The 22,719-nt window shown below is 42.9% G+C and overlaps 1 protein-coding gene across 2 annotated transcripts in view; it reads left to right on the forward strand.

Moving 5' to 3' along the window:
• The window catches only part of ROR1 (receptor tyrosine kinase like orphan receptor 1), a 386,540-nt gene that overhangs the window by 349,111 nt on the left and 14,710 nt on the right, over positions 1–22,719 (forward strand). For both annotated transcript variants that reach the window (XM_054720853.1, XM_028142355.2), the window contains 2 exons: positions 203–448; positions 15,584–15,795. In XM_054720853.1, coding sequence (XP_054576828.1) covers positions 203–448; positions 15,584–15,795 — 458 coding nt within the window. The remainder of the gene's footprint in view (positions 1–202; positions 449–15,583; positions 15,796–22,719) is intronic.

The raw sequence follows: 22,719 nt of genomic DNA on the forward strand, positions 1-22,719 counted from the left end.
GGTTTTATTCCCGAAGCATAAGCTTTAAATCCTCCCAGGAATGTAGCTGTGTCCCAGCCCAGCATGCCGGGAAGCCACCCACATGGCCCCTGACCAGCAGGGGGGCCTTGGCCTTGAGGTTAATGCAGAAACTGCTGGCGGGGAGCTCCGCACCTCCTCTGTTTCTCCCTCACAGTGTGGGCGTTCCCTTCGTGTTTTTCAGATCACAAGTGCTATAACAGCACGGGCGTGGACTACCGGGGGACCGTCAGTGTCACCAAGTCCGGGCGCCAGTGCCAGCCGTGGAACTCCCAGTACCCCCACACCCACACCTTCACCGCCCTCCGCTTCCCGGAGCTGAACGGAGGGCATTCCTACTGCCGCAACCCGGGGAACCAGAAGGAAGCTCCCTGGTGCTTCACCTTGGATGAAAACTTCAAGTCTGACCTGTGTGACATCCCAGCATGTGGTAAATAGCGTGCCATTGCCTTTATTGTGGTCCAGCCAGCTTTAGCAGAGCCCCGGCCCATCCCCTTTCCTTAGGAGCGTCCTATGAGCAGCAAGGGAGATTCGTGGTGTTTGTGTGATCTCAACCTATGTTTCTAGGATAGATAAACCTGTTGTTTCTCCATAAAATGCCTGTTAGGTACCAAACTGGGAGTGAACTTGTACTCCTGCAGCCACTGTGTTAGTGGGTGTAACAGGCACCGTCTCCTCAGAGGCACAGAGGACGCAGCTTAGCACAATCACTCACGTACAAAGACATTTCCCATGTCCGAGTGCACCTTGTAGCACAACAGGTGTATTGGAAGCAGAAAGAGAACTGCTTTCCCTGTGCCCTTGAGAATACCTACAAGGTCAGAGCAATCTATATAGAGCTACTAGTAGCCCGTTTGCATGAAGATTCGTGCAATAGACCTTCATTCACCTGGCTGCCTGCACCGGGGACCCAGGCCTTGGCTGTGGCCACCGCCTTCTGCCTTCTTTCAGGGTCGGGGCTTGGCCCCGGGCGGTGGCCTTGGGCTCGGCCTCACCCAGCGTCCCTGCTACCGATCGCAGGAGCCGACCCCCAGTGGTTTCCTGCAATCGGCGCAGGCTCCCCGCTGGTGCCCAAGGCCTGGAAAGCCTCGGGCAGCTTTCCAGGCCTTGGGCTCCGCCACACCCCAACGTCCCTGCAACGGTTTCCTGGTGGGTGTGGTTGGTGGGCGTGGCTTGGGCGTAGCGAAGGTGCGGTCAATTTGCATATTTGTCTATTATAAGGTAAGATTACTTAGTCATTTAGGGCAATTGGTGCATATACTGCTGAAGTCTAGAAAGAAAATGGGATTCCTGAATCACTTTGTTCCTTTTTCAAACAAATGCTTGGAGGGTGGGAGGAAGAGAATGAAGATGCTGATGGAGCCTGGAGTTTGGTGCTCCTTTGGGACTGATTCATCTTCCTGACCCTGGTTCTCATGGAGAATGTTGGTGGGGCTTCCCAGGCCTCGGGGAGGCAGCCGGGGGCGGGGTGAGGGGGGGGCATTCAGGATGTCACTGCCGGGGAGGAACAGCCGTAAAACGGAGATGATGATGACCTACACTGAGGGCTGATTGTGAACATAAATGAGTTGTTAACTGAAAAACCCTAAAATGTCCGGAAGATAGCAAATGTTTAATCAAGATTACCTATATAAAGGAATCTAGGATGAGTCGTAAACAGTCTGTGTACATAGGGATGCTTGCTCTCAGTTTGCCAAATACTGTTGGAGAGCCCACTGTGGAGCAGGGGGGTTGAAAGAGGAATAGAATGTGATTCCCATCACAATCACAATGCGATGTGTATGATACAATGGAAGCTAGCACAAACGTTATGGAACAAAGAAGAGGAAGCTAAAACACACTAAGGAGGTCCAGAAGAGAAAGCAATACAAATATAAACAAGAACCCTTAGTGATGAAAATTTGGGACACTCTGACTCTACAGTTTCGTTCTTACATGTTACTTGTTACCGTATTGTCTCCTGCAAAATGGTTTTATGGATGGTTAAACATGCCAACTTTGAAAAAGAGGTGACCAGACTCCTTTTGTCTCGCTGGGCTTTAAAATGCCTTCACATGCAGCATGAAGAACAAATTATGAAGTTAACTCTTCCGGAGCCACCACTGGAAACTTCAAAGCAAATGATCCTGTATTTTTAAGTTGGTTTCCACTTAATAATTTATGACTTACCCTGCATGCTATATTCAACATGAATAGGAAAGGAATAATAATAATAAAATATACGCTGATAATGATTACTTAGTTACCCCATCCCTTCTCCTAAACTAGGTAAGGTATGAAGATCTGCAAGAGGGACAAGGATAAAGGCAGCACTTACTGAGCACCCCCCCCCCCTGCCAGGCATGGTGCTTGGGGCTTTCATAGGCTTTATTTCTACTCACCCTCAGCCTTGCTGCTGAAGAAACGGAGGCTCAGAGAGCCTCAAAATCACCCAGCTAGTTAATGGCAGGTCTGTCTGACTCCACGCTCATCTTCTTGCCACTCGGACTGTGCTGCCTCAGGATGCTGATGTTTGTCCTTAAGGAGAAACGATGAATTATTTTACAGAAGAAACACATTGTTCACTCCACTCTGGGTGAATGCAGTTGTGCTTTAGGTGACTTCAGACCCTTAATTTCAAACTAATATCCATCAGAAATATGGAGGGGATTTGCTCATAAACTGGAAGATTTGTTGATGATGTGATTCAAGCTTTAATACCATTAGTTTAAGTCAAGACTCTAAAGTATACTGAAGAAGTATTGGTTTTCATTTCAACGGCCTTCCTGAAGCAGTCAGACCAAACACATGCTCTGAGGGATGAAAGAAATCCTTGAACAGTCTTTCAGAATGTGGACAGAGAGAGAAAGATCACATGCATCTACAAAACACCTACCATGTGCATATGGGATGCTCCTTGCTTTATATATTCATCTCCATTTAAAACTCAGAACCATACTGGGCAGTGGGTTTATTACCATATTCCACTGAGGTTCCGAAGGGCTAAAGGAGTTGTCTAAATCACACAACTGATGGGGTTGGACTTTGAACCATTATCTGTCCACATAAGCTCTAACCAAACTCAAAGCTTATGCTCTTTTCCCAGACACTCTACTATCTCCCATTGAAAGATTTTTCAGGAATAAAGAAAAGACAATAGGCTCAACCTCTGGATTCCAGTATACCGATTCCCGTAATATGATATGACATAAGAAAAATGGTCCCTTGCTGATAAAGAAATGTATCACAGTATTACTCAGTGTATTATTAAAGTATTAATCAGTGCAGTGATATTGGAAACCTTCAGAATATTTCTTTCTCAGTATCAATCTGCAGAGAACACAGTTAAAATCCAGAGGACTCGTTAATTCTAGTCATCTGAGAGATAAATTTAGATGAAAGTTAAATCTGGAGATGACAAAGCAGTTTTCACCACTTACAAAAATAATTTTTTAAAAAAAGAACATTTTTATTTCATTTTGAAAGAAAACAGTTCCTCTAGAATTCTTCAGGCCAAGCCACAGATACATCCATTAAAGGAACAGGGAGGCCATGGCCCCCAGGATGAGAATTAAAGAGGCAAGCAGGTCAGCGCCGGCTGTTCCAAGAAGGCTTGTTGTAATTGTTGTCCCTCAGTCACCAACCTCTGAAAAAATAATCATAAGACAGTCCTACTGTATAACACTTATTTAGAGCATTTGAATTTTTTTTTTTCTTATTTCGTCATTACAAACATCATGAAAGATAAAGTAGGGATTGTCTGCCCTGTTTTCTATACAGGAAAACCAAAGTCCCAGGAAGTGGTAGGACTGACCCATGATCACAAATTAACTCATGGAAACTAGGCCTCCTATCTCTAGGGCCACACACTGCTCTTTCTTCTATACCAGTGATTCTCAAACAGGGGAGTTTGCCTGCCAGGGGCCATTTGGCAATGTCTGGAGATATTCTGATTGTCACAACTGGGTGGGGTTGCCATCTATTGGACAGAGGCCAAGGATGCTGCTAAACATCCCCGGATGCACAGAACAACCCCAGAATTTTCCAGCCCAAATGTCAACAATGGCCAAGGTTGAGGAACCCTGAGGCTGGATAGGAAGTATATAATTTACACTATAGAATATAGTATTTTATATTTATTGCATAAATTATATAATTTAAAGTATAGAATAACAATAATATTAAACATCAATTATCATTTATTAAGAGCTTACAATGAGCCAAAGACAGTGCTAGGAGTTTTTTATGCATGATCTTATGTATAGTAGTCCTGTAACCCTATGAGTTGTGTTTTATTTTACCCAAGAAAATAAAACTGAGACTTAGAGAAGTTAAGTAACTTGTCCACGGCCACAAAGTTAATAAGAAATGGATCCAGGACTCAAGCCTATAGCCAATCTTTTAAACTCTATGGTTTATATGTGTAGATAGATAGATAGATAGATAGATAGATAGATAGATAGATAGATGATAGATAGATAGATGCTGAGAACAATTTTTCATCTTACAATGAGTTATAAGCATGTGAGGCAGATTTGAAATGAGTCCTTTTCCACTTCCCTCCCAAATGGGATGGAGTCTCATTAGATGTTCCTGTGTTCGTTAGTTAAGTCAAAGTTAAGGAGATTTCAAAATCTCCATGGGGTTTCTCATTTTCCCACTGATAACTTTTGTTTTTGTTTCAACTTAGTAAGGCTAAAAGAGGTATAGGCCTAATTAAATGCTGAATGTGAGCATTGTGGTACGTTCTAGAATAAAAGCACTAGAGAATAGTCAGCCACAGAATGTTTTACCCATGAACTTTCACTCTAAGACAGAACATAAAATTAAACACAACCAAATATAGCTGCTGTGGATTCTGGGAATTGGCTTGGCTAGGACTGTGTGCATGTGCCCAGGCAGTGCTTGGAGAAAGTGGAAGAACAGAAGGTAGTTTGGGCAAGACCTGACCTCTCAGCCTTCCAATCTTTTCTTTCCTGTCCCAGGCATCTAACAATTGGATAGTTAAGTATGTATTCAGTCAGTCACTCATTGAAACCAGTATGTGTTGAGCTCCTACTGTGTGTCTGACTTTGTGAACATGCTAGATCAGACCATGCGCTCGTGTAGCTTACAATCTAGTGGAAGCAGCAGATGAAAGAAATGTGAATCACATTAAGCATTGTTGTATGGTTCCCAACATTTACATGTGCTGTTGTTATGTGCTTTGCATTTTAATGATGGCTGCTGGTTGTTGGAAGTTCTTTCTACCAGCATCTGGCCTATGAATTAATTAGTGCTCAATAAAATATGTTGAATTAATTGATCCTCCTGACCACAGAATAAAGGAATCATCTCCATTTTACTGATGGAGAAGCTGAGGCAATGTTGTTTCTACTAAAGCCAAGATTCAAACCAGGTCCATAGGACACCAGGTCTAGTCCTCTGTCCACCATGCCACAAGTACTTAAATCTCGATTATGTACAGGAATAAACATTCCTTTATTGTTTTCTTCTTTTCTTTGGTCATTATGCACTTTCTAGGTCTTTGAGAAGTTATCCATTGATACTCTTTGCAGCTCTTCAGGTGCAGGAATGGAACTCCATCCACAAAGACATCTACTCTGAAAGACCCCAGGTGCTCTACATAGTCTCAGCCCCCGCCTCACCCCCACCCCTCAGCAGCTTCACCCCGGCCTCACGTGCTTGCCCTGTTCCCGTTAAGTCCCAGCCCTCCTCCCTTCCCGGCAGCCCAGGTCCCCAGTCCTCAGAGTTGGCCATCTTCCCTGAGATCCTGCCTGCAAACCTTCATTCACTACACTTTCACCTCTAGTCACTGTGGCCACCTTCCAAGCCAAATACTGTGGGTTGGGTGGAAAGTAAGTCGAAAAAGAAACATTTGCTATGTTCTTTCCAACTGGCACCTAGGCACGCCTCCCAGGTTCACAGTTTCACTGTCGCCCTTATCATTGCTTTTCTACGCAGCTCTGGGGACGAAGCTGTGGAAAATGTCTATTTCCCCAAGAGCTCCTTTTGCAGTAACCTGGCAATTTTATTTTGGCTGTATTCTACCACGTGACTTACGTTCCTTCTCTCTCTCCCACTAATTGAAATTCCTTGTTTTGTTCTTGAACTGGGTGGGGAGACAGAGCCTCTATTGGATTGGTGTTCTTATTTTCAAACCTTGGTCCTTTATTTTACTCTAGGTCAAGTCTTGAGACCATGTTTCCAGGCTAGCGCATCTGATTCACCTCTAAGTAAAGCTTTCTTCCTCCAGCAAACAACCAGAATTTCCAAGCAACAGTATGGTGTTTACTCCTAAACCAGCTCCACTGAAGTGCACCCATTGATAAGAAAAGTAGTGAACCATTTGGCTCCATTTGGAGTTTTCATACCTGGCACGTTGCTTTTGTGTTTCCTTTTAAGTCCTTGCCTTGCAGCCATTTGCCAAAGGGCATGTTGCCCAGTTCTGTGCCTGAATAGCCCTGACTTGTCCCGTAACCTACAAGTACCCGCCCTGGGTTCTGCTTTGTCACAAACCATTTTCTACAACGCGGTGGTTTACAGTCCGGGGCAAGGCAGATGTTTTCCAGATTGCGAACACTGCAGTTTTTAACTCGCTCTGTCAGCAGCCTTCTCCCATATTTCATAGAAGACCTGTTGTAAGGCAATTTGTCTTTCAGCCATTTCTTCAAACCAAAATTGAACATTACAGTGAACTGGATGGCGGGGAGGGGGAAAGGAGGAAGGAATAGAGCACTGCTTTGTATAGTTTGAAGCTTTCCGGAAGAGTTATTTTTATACTGCAGAGAATTTCAAGATGTACTTTGGTCTCTGGTCTTTATACATTTTCAACAAAGTAAAGAACAATAGTTATCCAAACCTTGTAACTAAGTCATGTTCCCTAAACACTTTTAACCATAAAATAATTTTAACCGTAAAATAACCATAAAAGTGTTTTTCACTGTCCCCCATATACATTGAGTCTTGACCCTGTGTGTCAGCCACTCAAGCAGTGAGGTTTTAGATGCTCTCAGCTCTTTGGGTCAACCACCAGGTCAATAGGAAGAGCTCCCTGTCATCTTAACCCTTCTTAACCTTTTGGGGACAGAAATCTTTTTTTTTTTAATATCACCAGACAATCAATTAAACAAACTTTTATTGAAGCTTAAAATTGCAGTGCAGAAATGCATTTCAACCAAGCTAAGTCCAACATCAGCATGAAGAAATGATGGCATCAAAATTTTCCCTCCTCTATCATAACATACTAGGATTAATTTACAGTTTTCATTTTTCGAGGTTTTGTTTCACACAAATTTGTGCAGTTTTTCAACATTAGATAGAAATCTTAAATCTGTTAGAAAAAAAAAATAGACCTAAAGCCAACACATGTCATGAAATCTATTAGGACACCATTCCAGGACAAAATCCACTTTGACCATTGGGTCCTCAAAACAGCACTGAAACATTAGGGACCGTGTGCTAATTACAAAATCAAACTGATCCATTGATTGAAAGCTTCTTCAATGAATCTTTGAATCAAAAACATGATTGAAATAAAAGTCAAAATTTTCCAAACTTTAAAAAAAAGTTTTCCAACCATTTGATTTCAAACCAAGTAGATTTTATGTTTAGAAACACTAAAAAGAGAGTGTTTTGTTTATAAATATAGAGGGAACAAAAACATCAATGCATCAAGCCAGAAAGAATTTTTTTAAAAAATTCAGACAAGAAAACAAAATTTAGTCAACTTTGCTGTTTTCTAGGCTGCTTAAATCTCACAGTATGTGCAAATATACTCTAAGAGCTAAAAAAGCCAACTCTTGAAAGCCTGTATTTCTAGTCACTTCCCGTTGGCCATTATGGAATTTTGTATGTTACGTTTTATGGTGACAGAATTCTGATACAACACCACAAGGACTGTTGTTATTGGCTTTGTATCAGTCCAGTTTCTGGCAGGAAGCGAAAGGCACAAATGGAGACTTCTATAAAGAGACTATTTATAATGGTGGCAGAATTAGGGAAAGCCAATAACAAACGTGCAGAACCCGGGCAAGCAGGAGTGCGAGGCATTACCATCCTAAGCCTGGGAAGTCAAGGGGAGGACCAGTTGCCTTACTCCATCATTGAAGCTAAAGAGAGAGGGCTGTCCAGGACGTGCTGGGACCTCAGGTAGAGGGATGAAGGTAACCCTCTACAACCCAGCAAGGAGGGAGTCATGGAAATAAACACATCAACTGTACTTTCTTCTTGCCCTGGGCTGTTCTTTTTATACTGCCAATGCCTCCCATTGGCTGAACCTAGCCGGAAGCCAGATGACAAGGGGGTCCATTAATACCGTTGCACACATTGAGGTCAACCACAGCATAGAGCTGGGCAGACAAAGACTGAAACTGGAGCTGGTAGGCTCAGGACACTGAGGAAAAACATTCATCACTAGCTTTAAATCAGTTGTTTTATAAGAGAGTCAAAGTTTTGCAGGGGCCTAAACATGGTGCTGTCAACTCAGTTTATAAAATCAGAGAATCTTGGGGAGAAACCATAGAAAACATCCAGCCTCCGTTTGAACATTGCCAGAGACCTCCACAGACAGCGACATCTCCACCTCAAAGTGGTTGTGGGATTCCCACTGCTCAAAACTGAACTTTGTAAGCTAGAAACCAAAATTTGTATATGAAAATCTCCCAATTAAAATAAAAGTTAGTCACTATTTTAAAAACAACAACTATTAAGGAACAAGTCTACCAGTATGTACTAGTAGCTGATAACCTTTGTTGTCATTCCTTATCCAAGTTTGAAGACATCTACATATCCTTCATTTGATTTTTTTTAAATCTAAGAGCCATGTAGTTCCTCCAATCTTTTCTTACCCATCCTCCTCCGTCTCTGGATATTTCTTGCTTCTTTAAAGACCTTCTTAAAAATATAACTGGTAGAGTAGAAGACATGTGTTGCTGTATTTTTACTAGAACAGGTAGAAGAGGACCATGATGTTCTTGGTTGTGACTTAGTATTGCCAGTGAAGGGTATTTTGTTGCTACAGGTGCCATATATGAGAAGTTTTTTTGAGCAGTTTCATCACGATGTTGCTGGATCCAACTGAGCCTTCAAGTCTTTACTAAAACGTATTGGGGTTTTTGTTGTTGTTTTGCTTTGATTTGGTTATATCAAAAATTATTTCGTACATTTGCTTAATCATGGACTTCTCTAGACAAGGTCTTTAACATAACTGAAAGTTATATTTATTTGCAAAATTTCAACTGTTTGTTTTAGGTCATTATTTTAGCCTGTTGATCCTCTAAAAACTTTTTTTTTTTTATAGTCAGTTAGGTATCTTTCCTAGATTCAGGCCATTTTCAAGTTTGAAACATGTCATCATCTAGTACTTGAGGATAATGTTAGACAGACATATTTCTTCAAGCCCACTACAATTTGATGTGATTTGCTGATTAAAACTATTAGAGTACAGGCGTGTGGCGAATTACAAACCCATCTCATATTGTCTAGCCACCATTTTTTGTCCATAAGGATAAACACTTGATCAAATGTTTTGCTAACATTTAAATGTGGTTGGTCTACCATTCTAAAATAATACTATCAAAAGTGAAAAAAAAAATTAATTTTATAAAACCTATTGAATTTTGGCCCTTAAAGATTACCTTGCTTAAAAAAGTGGGAAAAGGACTTATATAGGCATTTCTTCAAAGAAGATAAACAAATGTCAATGAGCATGAGATGTTCAATACCACTAGTCATTAAAGAAATGCAAATCAAAACTACAATGAGAATATCACCTCACATCCATTTGAATGGCCACTATAAGGGGGGAAAGGGGAAAATAGCAAGTGTTAGTGAAGATGTAGAGAAATTAGAACTATTTTGTACTGTTGGTGGGAAGGCAAAATGTGGTAGCCATTATAGAAAACAATATGGATGTTCCTCAAAAAATTAAAAATAGAACTACCATTCATCCAGCAATATTGCTTCTGGGTATGTATTCAAAAGAACTGGAAGCGGAATCTCAAAGAGATATTTGAGAATGAACCCTGTTCATTGCAACATTATTCACAATAGCTCAGAGGTGGAAGCAAGCCAAATGTCATCAGTAAATGAATAGATAAAGAAAATATGGTGTAGCCCTGGCTGGTGTTGCTCTGTAGGTTGAGTGTCGTCCCGTGCACCAAAAGGTTGCCAGTTCAATTCCCAGTCAAGACACATGCCCAGAATGCAGCTCAGTCCCTGGTAGGGAGCTTGCAGTAGGCTGCTGATGGATGTTTTGCTCTCACATAGATGTCTCCCCCTATCTTTCCCTCTCCCTTGCTCTTTCTCTAAAAATCAAATTTTTTAAATCTTTAAAAATAAAAGAAACCATGGTATATTATTCAACCTTATAAGAGAAGAAAATCTTGTCACATGCAACAACATGGATAAATCTTGAGGACATCATACTGAGTAAAAAAAAAAAAAGCCCATCATAAACAAATACCATGTGATTTCATTTATATAAAACTAGAGGCCCAGTGCACAAATTCATGCACCAGTGGGGTCCGACCAGCCCGCCCCGATTGGGGCCAATCAGGGCCTGGCCAGCCGGGGGGAGGGGACGTGGGAGGTTGGCCAGACAGCCCCGTCCCCGATTAGGGTCAAGGGGGCCAATCGGGGCCACAGTGCGTGTCAAAGCAACCAGTCATTCCAGTTGTTCTGGCGTTCCCGTCGCTTGGCTTATATATATATAAATATATAAAGTAGTCAAATTTATAAAAACAGAAAGTAGAATAATAATTGCCAGGGCCTGGGGGGGAGGGGAAATGAGGAGTTGTTCAATGAGTATAGAAATTCTGTTTTCAGGATGAAAAAGTTCTGGAAATTTGTTGTACAACAATGTGAATATACTTAACACCACTGTTTACTTCAAAATAGTTAAGATGATAAGTTTTATTATGTGCTTTTACCATAATTTAAAGTTTTTAAATTAAAAAGAAAAGATTAGCCCAACTCTTTCCTTTTATAGAGGAGAAAACTGAGGCCCTGGGAATTTTAGAAACTTCTAGTGAACTCAGGTAGACTCCAGTTACTGAGATTTTTCTCAATATTCACAAATGCGTTATTGTCCTCCTAGTTATTGTGATTAATACATTTTCTGCAGAGAAAAAATTTAATCACTGTGTATGGCCTATCAGAGTCCCATTTTAAGAATTCGTTTGAGAATGCATAAGGCAGTAGATCACCTACTTAATATTTCCATCATTAAATCAAGAGTACAAATGGCTGGGCCCAGCATCCTACTGAAGGCCCAAATACCATGGTTTTCCATTTGGCTTCCAGGGACCTGCTTAAATATCAATAATGCGGGCCCCTATCTGATAATAACCAACGTATTTTATAGTTTCCAACTAATAAATGGTAGCAATTTCTATTCACTTTTTATGGTTTTAATTTTTTTTCAAAACAAGATCATAATTTAACTTATTTAATTTCCTTTGAATTCTGAGTTTCTGTAAGATTTCTTCCTACCTTTGCCATGCTGCAAATCTGAGCACTTTGTTGTTTTAACTCAAAAGTAATATCCCAGATGAGGTTTCATTTTATAGAAGTACTTCTTGAATGAGAAATCATGTCTACCTTGTTTTAGCCTAGGATAAGAAAGGAGTATTTTCTCTATTTTATTTAATTACTAATCAAAGTATTGAATATCATTGTAAAAATAAAAGAGGAATGTCAGATGTAAACTGTGATACCAAATTGATTTTTAAAAGGAAATTAATCATGTGATCCAGACTAAATTGTTGGTTCCAAAAATCCCAGGGATTAACTTGATGTAACTAATATGTGCATTTTGCTTTTAAGCAGTTATTCCAAAGTATTAAAAATCTTCACCATTCTGATTTCCTTTGCAATGCACTGGAGGTGTCCATTACCCTTTAAAGTGCATAGTAAGAATAATGTCTATTGTTCTAATGTGATTCTTTTTAATGTATGATCTCTGCTGGATCCTAGCCCTCATTGAGAGGGAGCCTTGGACTCTTAAGGAGACGATAAAAAACAATTTCCTATAGCATGTTAACTTTTATTAGTAATATAATTTATAAAGCATGGAAGTATTGATGGCAGACAGGCTTGCATTCCAACCCAGACTTGAACTCTTTCTAGCTTTGTCAAATTATCTGTTCTTTCTCGGCCTCCATTTCTCTATGTGTAAAATCAAGATAACACCAAGCCCTGGGTTAAAATGACGAATAAAAATGCTAGGACATTTAAAAGAGGTTGGGCAAATGTGTGTTTTCTAACTTTCCATGAGTAACATTAGTTGTTCTGAGGAATGTTTTTCTATACATTTTTCTCTGAGCCAGACACCGACTCTCCTTCTGGCCAAATGCAGAGAGCTGTGTGGGAAAGTGAGCCTGTTGTATGGTAGACTTACAATAGGCCTGAAGCTGCTTTCTGTCACTTCCAACTCGACCACGTATTGTTCTGCTCGATTATTTCACTTGGCAAGAAGACCTTGTGCTCGCTTGCATATCCTCCATGAGCCTGAAGGAGCCAAGTTTGACTGTGTTCAAAGAATTTAGCTTCTTGAAGTCTGTTCTGCGGCAGACCTACAGGGGGATTTGTCCCAGACCTCTCATTTACAGTCAGAGGCGCTCTGAGAATCATCTGATACGGAATGTACAGAATAGACTCCTTTGTTTGCCAGACAGGTGAGAGCCCTGCTTCCCTTGTTGCGAAAACTCCGGGCCAGAAAAAATGACTAGCGTTACGTTAGGACTAAGTCAGCTTCATTTCTTTTGTAATCGTTACCCTCATAATGATTTCACTGAAAATCCAAGAAAAACAAGAGGGATTTCTCCCTTTGTGGTACTGACAAATATGAAAGTGTTTAATAATCATAGCATCCCACAACTGCGTGGCAGTTTTCAGTCTTCCGGGGTTCTTTCGTGAACATTATCTCTCACGTGAACCAAATAAGACTGAACAAATGAGGAGATGGAGGTCAGAGAGGTTGTTTCTTGCTTACGGTTATTTAAAATTCCCAGCCCAAAGCTTTTATCCCTGCATCCTTCCCTACTCTAAGCGTCAAGGGATAAGTATTGAGGGATTGACTTGTAACAGGTACAGAATAGATACTTTCAATGTTACTTCAGTTATTGTTCATATCAATGCTATGCAATAGGTATTAACATTGCCATTTTACAGATGGGTTTGCTCAGAGAGGCTCAGTGCCTTGCGGAGGTTACGTAGATAACGACAAAGGCAGTCTGCAGAGTTTCTGACTCTAAAACATGCACGTCCTTTATTCTGCTACACTGTTTCTAAAGAGGATAGATGGATAGCTGGATAGATGATCGAGATCTGTCTATCTATCTGTCTGTCTGTCTGTCTATCTGGGGCACCTGCGGTAGACACTCTTCCATGTGATTTTTTTTTCTATCTACCCACCCACCCACATGCAGACACACTTGTTACAAAAGAGACCAGTTCCTAATGGCTAGAATGATTAGAATAGCCTCCCAGAGATGCCTGGGTTATCTGTTTACCTGCCACAGTGTATACAGTGGGGAGTTCTAAAGTAGCATGTCTGGCAAAGCTTCAGTGCTATTCCACACATTTCAGGCCTCCCTCGTCCTTCCTACTTCCGCGAAGCAAGAAACCCTACCATGAGAAAACAGCTGCACAACAGCAGCCATTCTCAAATTATTGGCAGTGTGGTGTGGTGGCTAGAGCAGGAGCTGTGACGCAACGCCACAGGAGGGGCGTCCCAGCTTTTGAATTACTAGCTGCATGTCCTTGGGCAAGTTACTGAACCACTCTGCCCTTCAGCTTCCTCGCCTGTAAGAATGGAGATAAGGATGGCACCTGCCTCCTGGGATTGGTTGTGAGGGTAAAATGAATGAGTTAATGAAAAGTGCTTACAACAGTACCTGGCCCCTGTTCATAACAGTAGCTAACATGATTTTGTGCCAGTAGAAGATACTCGATAAATATTAAGACTTAGTTTTAAACAGATTTTTACCCCCTCCCCAAGCCCCTCTGAGGGTTAACCCATAGAGCACAGTCCCATCACCCAGATTTGGGCACCCCTTCTTAACTTCTTGACTTGGGTCTGTTTATGTGGAGAGAAAACGATGTGATTAGTGCTCTATCTCACTGAACCACGGGTTCCCAAAGAAGGTACGTGCAAGTATACTCCCATTTATATGTACGAGGGAAGCTCACTAGTTACAGGGACTTTGGGGGTCTCTTCACCACTGTATTGATGCTTCCCTTATAGCATTTCCAACAACATATTGTATTTATCTTTTCTCTGTTTTCCTTACTAGCCCATGAGTTCCTTGAGGGCAAAGGACATGTCGAATTTTGTATTCCCAGACCCTAGAAGAGTGCTTGTCAGTAGTCGCTTTGGTTTATTGACGTACTGAACAAGTGGGAGGATGCGTGAATGGATGCATGGTTAATCCTTTTGTTAAGTAAATAGTCATCTCTGAATTTTGTGTCAATCTTTATTGCCACACTTGGGATTTTCTTAAAGCAAGATAGTTGATGAGGTTATTGGTGATCAGGGCATGTATTATGCAACCCCTATAAAAGCTGTCCCATAATTCTTGTTTGTTTTATCAGTCAAATAATTAGTTAATGATAATATATACTCAAAGTACTTTGTTGTTGTGTTGTTGTTGTTGTTGTTTTTAAAGTACTTAGTTTTAAAGGCCAGGCTCAACCCGATAAAAAGAAATGTATGCCTCAGGTCCTTCTCTATGTATTACGTTCTTTTCCAAGCCGCAGTAGGTGCAGTGGGTGTATAAGATTTCAAAAATACCCTTCAAAGTGTTAGCACTCATAATTATTGAGTTCATATGAAACCATTTAGGAAGAATTCTTGGGTTTCAAAAAAGTATCCAGTTCTACAAATGGTGCCGCGCGGGAGGGCATTATAGACACCATCCAAAACGCATACTTAACTTGGTGCGTGAGGACAAGGAAAGCCCGGAGGGGTGAGTGATTCATTCAAGGTCACACAGCTCATCAGAGACTGAGCTGGCCCTGACTTCGGGTCCCCATATTCTCAGGCCACTGGATTTGTGGACACTGGGCCAGGATTCTTTGGTGATGTTGACTCGGGAAGACACAGGACTGGCCCTGTGTGTCCACACAAGCCCCGACAAGGACATGCTTTCTGGAACAGTAGGTCGCGGGGTTTGATCTGGGCTGGCGGCCAATGGAAGAAGAGCCTTGTGGTCCACATTAATGCTCATGTATGTAGACAGTCCATCCACCTGGCGTTTAACTTTTAGGGTGTGAGAGGAAAGCGGGTCTGAGGCTAAGGAGAGGCGGCCTCAGAGGGGGACCCACACACATGCGAAGTCTTTATCGTTTCCCTCTGCAATTTTTAAACGTTTGAACTTTAAACTTTTAAACTTCAATAAATTATGTTGAAGGTTTGATGGAAACAAATTGTAATAAGCAACGGTTCTTTTTTTTCCCCCTCACCGTGGACTTGTGTGTATAAAAGAATAGGAGGTCCCTTTAAACTCTGCAAGGTAATAGTATACATGGTATTGGAACTTGTATGACTTTTGTTCTTCTCTTACATTTGTATTTCTGCACCCAGATTCGAAGGATTCCAAGGAAAAGAACAAGATGGAGATCCTGTACATCCTGGTGCCGAGCGTGGCGATTCCCCTGGCCATCGCTTTGCTCTTCTTCTTCATTTGCGTCTGCCGCAACAACCAGAAGTCCTCGTCGCCGCCTGTGCAGAGGCAACCGAAGCACGTCCGAGGGCAGAATGTGGAGATGTCAATGCTGAACGCGTATAAGCCCAAGGTAAAACGAGCAGAGCGCGGCGGCGTCGATGGTGTCAGTTTTGTGTTAAAGCAAACGTGCCACCCTCCCCAGTTTAGAAGTCAAATGACGCAGACTCAGGTTTACAAGTGCTGGGATTCGTCTGCAGGTAACGATGCATCTCTGACTCCATCCGAGGCAGCTTGAGCATACTTTCCTCAGCGTGTCCACTTCAGCGCTGGGCCACATCGCTGCCTCCCCGCAAAGTCTGGCAGAGAAGGAATCCTTGGGAGGCCATCTCTCCCAGCCCCTCAGGACTCAGCTGTTTTAAAAATCTCCAAGAAGGAAAGTCCATACTCTTCCAATCAAACTGAAAGAGATGAAGAAAGGTAGAGAGGTGGAGAGAGTGGGGCGAGGGGAAGAGGGCAGAGAGAGAGAGCCAACATTATCCACTAATTTCGTTGTCAACCCTTTTTATTGCGCAACAATGTACACATACCTATCACCACTACACTGTACACTTAAAAAATATCAAAATATGCCCTAGCTGGTTCTCAGTGACTAGAGTGTTGACCCATGGACTGAAGGGTCATGGGTTCGATTCCAGTCAAGGGCATGTACCTCACTTGCAGGCTCTGTACCCAGCCCCAGGTCATCAATGGGAGGCAACCAATTGTTGTTCTCTCTGTGTCTTTCCCCCTCCTTTCCACTCTCTCTAAAAATCAATGGAAAATATCCTCAGGTGAGGATTAACAACAACAACAAAAATTTTTTTTAATAGCAAATTTTATGTGTCACAACAATAAAAGATATCCTTTTTACACCTCACCTAAGTCCCTTTCTCTTTGGTTTATGTGTATTTTAAGAGAAACGTTATCTTTCCTAAAATCTTCAAATGTTGTTTTATGACAGCTCGCCTTAGCTTTCTGTCCACTTCCTTTCAGCTGTTCCTCCACATCTTTCAGCACTTGGGTTGCTTGAGGTCCTGGGAACCCAGGGTCACTGGCCCTTACCTTCAAGGAGCACATGCTCCATGTCTTGGAGCTGAAATACAACAAGAGGCTTTCTCTCCGGAAAGCCAGCACCACAATCCCAGGCCTCGGCAAAGAGATTTCATTTACATAATCTAAGATTCTGCATCCAGAAGCCTGTCTTTTCTTCTCGGTGCAACTCCAAAGGAACATTCATTCATTCGTTTGGCAAATATTTATCTTCTCTGTGGGTTGGAGGTCATATTATTTTCTGGACCCTCATAAACAGAAGCTACGTCACTTTTAACAAAGCTTTAGGAGAAAATGTCTTCACACTTCACACTCACTTAACTAACCCTTTTGCACAGTAAGTGGAGTAGCATAATTGTGACTGACACACCACCCTCATTTGATTTGATTTTGCTTTGCAATTGGATTTTTTAACTTAAAGACTCTTAACGTATGTTTGTATTGTACAGTCATATGTGTTGGTAAGGTGTTGAGGTTTCTTTAATGCTAAAAATTCATTTTAAGTGTTCTTTCCCAAACAAAACCACTGTTCTCTTAAGTGTGAATTTTTACCATGGGGGTGGGGGTGGGAAACACAAAAAACACAGACCCTGGAACCAGAGTTCACTAAGTGGCTTGGGGGACAGGTGTGATGGAGGTTCATCTCCTTTGACATCCTACCTGCTTGCTAGCCGACTTACATACATCATCTATAATAATAAAGGCGTAGCCGAAACCGGTTTGGCTCAGTGGATAGAGCGTCGGTCTGCGGACTGAAAGGTCCCAGGTTCAATTCCGGTCAAGGGCATGTACATTGGTTGCAGGCACATCCCCGGTAGGGGGTGTGCAGGAGGCAGTTGGTCGATGTTTCGCTCTCATCAATGTTTCTAGTTCTCTATCCCCCTCCCTTCCTCTCTGTAAAAAAATCAATAAAATATATTTAAATAATAATAATAATATGCAAATCAACCAAACAGTGGTTCTGGACAACCTTCTGGATGAAGCCGGGGCTGCAGCCGCAGGATCGAGGCAGCTGCCATGGCTGCAAAGGAGGGATTGAAGCAGCCACCACGGGTGTGAAGGCCTACTCTTGCACAAATTTCGTGCATTGGGCCTCTAGTACATGTTTTGAAACCTTCCACTTAATCTTTGTGAAGGTAGTAGAAGAAAATACAGGGGTTAATATTGTTATACATTCATGAAGTATCACCTAGTTGACCTCTTGTATATACCATGACTTTAAACTTCTAGGGCAATAGTCTTAGTTCTATGGGAATCTTTCCCTGTCACGTCTGTTATTAAATGTTAAGGAGCCTTAGAGACACCAGAACTTGGAGTGGGAGAGAGACCCAGTCTGGTTACAGCATTCACTGTGCAGCCACCACCCTGGAGAGGTGGGCTCCTCGTTGCCATGGCAGGGGCCAGGGGGAAGGTCATTTCCATTTGGAATTATCCATTTTGTCAGTCAGCCTCCATCTGCAACTCAATTTCATTTTTAGTGAACGTTGCTTTTGCAACACATGATCTCCAACAGGCACAGTGTTTTGGCTTTATGCAGTCTTTCACGTAAAGATCTTAGAGAGCTTTGTGGCATAGAAAAAGTTACTATTTGTTGATTAATAGAATTGTCCAAAACTATACCAGGAGCTTTTACCCTTGTTATCTCACATCTATTATAGAAGACTAGAGGCCCAATGCATGCAAATTTGTGCAAGAGTAGGTCTTCCTTCCCCCCCGGCTGCTGGCACCAGCTTCCCTCCGGCACCTGGGACCCAGGCTGCCGGCATCAGCTTCCCTCCAGCACTGAGGACCTGGGCTTCCCTCCTCCAGCCACTGGCAGGCACCTGGGATCCAGGCTGGCTTCCCTCGGGCCACCCTCAGGCATGTAGGACACAGGCTGGCTTCCCTCCAGCCCCAGCTTCATCAGGAAGGACATCCAGAATGACTTCCGGAAGACGTCCAATCTCATTAGCTTATTACCCTTTTATTATTATAGACTAGAGGCCCGGTGCATGAAATTCGTGCACGGGGGATGGGGGGGGGGGGCACGGGGGAGGTCCATCAGCCCAGCCTGCACCCTCTCACAATCCAGGACCTCTCGGGGGATGTCCGACTGCCAATTTAGGATGTCCGACCTGCAGGATTGGGCCAACTGGCAGTCAGACATCCCTCTCGCAATCCAGGACCACTGGCTCCTAACCGCTCCACTGCCTGCCTGCCTGATCACCCCTAACCACTCTGCCTGCCTACCTGATCACCCCTAACCGCCTCTTCCTTGGTCCCCGTCACCACAGCTTGGTCTGGAAGGATGTCCGGAATGACGTCCAGAAGGTCGTTCAGCTGTCCAGTTTAATTAGCATATTATACTTTTATTATTATAGATAGGTATTATTATCACTCTTGTACAAGCAGGGTAACCAAAACTCAAACTGATTAACTTGCCAAGGTCAAAGAGCTCATAATGAAAAGAAACAAAATATGAATATAGGACTTTCCAACTCCAGGCAAAGCCCTTCCACTTGCCTGACCCCATGAAAACGTTTTTGCAGAACAAATGATACTGGGAAGAGGGAGTGGGAGGCCAGGGAAACAACTAAATAGGATTCCATTTGGTCAATTCTGGCTGAACACTAACCACAGGCATCACCCCAGTTGTGACAAATCCTTTAGAGGCCTGAATAACCGTTGTAAGCCTCAATGGTAGAGTCTGTCATGTGGAATTTGGCCAGAGCAAAAATAGTCCCCTATCCTCCATGGTCATAGAGACAAATATAAAATATCCTGGGATAAATTTTCCCAAAGACTTGGCAACATGAGTATTGTTTTCATCATTTTGGGACCATTTTTAAATTGTTCCTTGCAAAATCTCCCAGTGTCAAGATGTTTTCCAACACAAGGCTTCCAATGTAGCCATAAACATCTCACAAGCAATTCTGAACCTGACTGGAAGCAGCAAGGACTCAAGCAGATTTGACTGGGTTGGGGAGGGGGGGGGGGGGCGGGCGGGGAGGGAGGAAGAAGCCGCAGAGACAAATGCAAACTTTTTTTTCCTTACTCTCCTAAGAGATTTGGCTCCAATCAGATTTGAGTTGTGCAGTTGTTTGTTTTGGTTCTTATTGAGTGCCTTTCCTGGAAAAAGCACAAAGGGCTTTGTAGACCTTAAAGAAAATTCCTAAGTGTAAACAGCCAATCTCTGAAGCTGCTTTCAAAGGTCACCGACACATAAATATTCCATGTACCTATAAAATCTAAAAGAAAGGGACACGCATAAAAATGGAGGAGGAAAAAGTCCTGAAAACAAACACCTTCCAGCGTAAAATCAAAAGGGTATTTGCCGGCTGGGATGAAAAAGGAGGGATGGAAGCGGGCCTCATTCTTATTTCTCCTTCTTATTTATCCACATGAGTGTGCCCTTCAGGGTTCAAACTGTCTGTTTCCATCTTTCTGCACTTGCTGAGCTGCTACTATCCGCCTGAGTGTTTGGATTAGGAGAGGCTCCACTGGGAGATGAGAAATCCGTGCCCTCAGGGGGGCACACTAGGCCTCCGCAGACAGACTGGCTGACAGGACATGGCATGAGTCCCCAGAGAGGTGGATGGTTAAAACTTTTGATGAGGCCGAGTTTCCTTCGGATCTGTGGGGGAAGGAAGCCAGTGGCCTGACCAGAGAGCCATCTTCACTCTGAACCTTGAGCCGCTGGGAAATGAAGAGGCTCTCCCTGGCTTGACCTCCAGCTGCCCTGCAGCCTTGAGAAGCCTGGCTGAGTGTCAGTGGTCTCCGCTGCTCAGAGAAGTGGCAGGCTGTGTTCATGTAATTGTAAAGGACTGTTTATTTTTATTTTCCCTTGTTCAGCCAGAGATTTCAAGCCATTGGGTGGGATTAGATAACCGCTTACCTTTTCCATCTTTAAAATCCCCTGATGAGTACTGCAGCGATGCATGAACTAAGGAGGCATTACGATTTTACAGTCTGACTGGATGCTTTTTTAATTAAAAAGAGAGAGATAGAAACATCAATGATGAGAGAGAATCATTGATCACTGCCTCCTGCATGCCCCACACTGGGGATCGAGCCTGCAACCCGGGCATGTGCCCTGACCTCCTGGTTCATAGGTAGACACTCAACCACTGAGCCATGCCTGCCGGTCTGACTAGGTGCTCTTTCAACGAACCATGGAAAGTGAGCCACCTCTGAGAAGCCTGTAAGCCCTAACTTCCCTTCTCCCTAATTCCTTTCTCTCCCTGGACCCTACCAACTGTCACGTGTCTGAAAAACAGTGCAGTCGCTAACGGTGCTTTTAAGGGAGAAAAGCTGTGGGACACGCTCCCCTGAGAGTCAGGAAGGGGCAGAGCCTCCCCCTCAAGCCGAGGGTGAACCCTGTCCTGTCCTTCCCTCTGTGACTCACCTGCATGGGATTTAGGCTCACGGAGAGGTGAAGGGATGGAGGAGGTTGAGAATGAGGGGCAAAGAAGCGTGGGGTTGGGGGAGGACTACAGCCAAAGCCTGAGCTGGCCTGTGGGTCAACTCCTGCCGTGCCTGGCTGATGTGAGGAACACTGGGGAGGAAGCTGGAGTTGCCTAGCTTTCTGAAGCTGGTAGCTATATTTCATTTCTCAGCTTAACCTCATCGCTAGCCAGCGTCTCTGTTTCTTTACTTCCAAAGGCAATTCATCTCTCCTCCTTTCCAGCCAAGGTAGTTGCTGAATGTACTGACTCATGATTATATTCTCCGGGCCTGTCCATTAAGCCAGCAAGATGCTTCCTTCCACCTAAAAAGCCTATTGTGTTCTGCTACCCCTTGGAAACCCCTGGCCTTACCCAATGTCACCACACTTGGCACTGAAATGTCCTCAGCAACTTCTCCACTTACTCCCTGAAAGCCGTTGTCTCCCAGGCCTCTGAGCCCATCATTCTTTTGACAGGGACCTCCCTGGAACCTCCAGTGATGTAATTTCATCCAATGACCTTTTCCAGGCTTCATCCTCTTTCATTTCTCTGGAGCATTTGATACTCTTAACCACCATCTTGAAATACTTTTTCTCTTGGCTTTCCTCCTATCTCCTCCTGTTTCCTTCCCTGGTTCTTCCCATAATTCCCTAAATGGGAGCATCCTCTAATGTTTGCCAGTCCTCTTTTCCTTTTTCTCTCTCTCGTGCTGATTTCATCTCTGGCATCACTGGAGCTCCCACTCAATATAATGATTTGGGAAGGACCCATCTCAAGTTATAAAATTCTTACTCCCAGCACCCAAGAGTCTAGGCTCTCTGGCCCTAACTTACCTTTGAAGCCACATTTTTCTCTTAGTCTCTTTCTGGAAGGTAGTATGACGTACTTCAAAGAGCAAGCGTGTAGAGGCAGAGAGATATGATCACAAATATTGGCTCCGTCGTTTGCTGGCTGTGAGATCTTAAGCGAGTACTTTGAACCTTTTTGTTCTCACTTGTAAAGCAAGGATAAAAATAGTACTTAAAAGAGATATTTTAAAATTTTGTATTGAAATATAATTGACATACATTATATTAGTTTCAGGTGTAAACAGCATGATTCAATATTTGTTCATGTTGTCAAATGATCACCCCAAGTCTAGTGAGCATTCCTCACCATACATAGTAACAAAAGTTTACTTTCTTGTGATGAGAACTTGTAAGATTTACTCTCTTAGCCACTTTCAAATATACAGTACGGTATTATTAATGATAGTCTCCATGCCGTACATTACCTCCCCTAGGCTTATTTATTTTATAATTGGAAGTGTGTACCTTTTGACTCCCTTCACCCATTTTACCCACTCTCCACCCCACCCCCCTCTGGCAACCACCAATCTGCTCTGAAGGAGATGTTTTTGGCACTTCAAGGGAGTGTGTCTGACACCTCACAAGTACTCAATAGCTAGAAGTTACTTTTACTTTTGTTAATGCAGTAATATGAACAACCACAAACTTTTTAATCAACTACCAAATACTGTGTGCAGGGTCACGTGGGCCGAG

Source organism: Eptesicus fuscus, chromosome 9 (assembly GCF_027574615.1).
Source record: "Eptesicus fuscus isolate TK198812 chromosome 9, DD_ASM_mEF_20220401, whole genome shotgun sequence".
Lineage (NCBI taxonomy): Eukaryota > Metazoa > Chordata > Mammalia > Chiroptera > Vespertilionidae > Eptesicus > Eptesicus fuscus.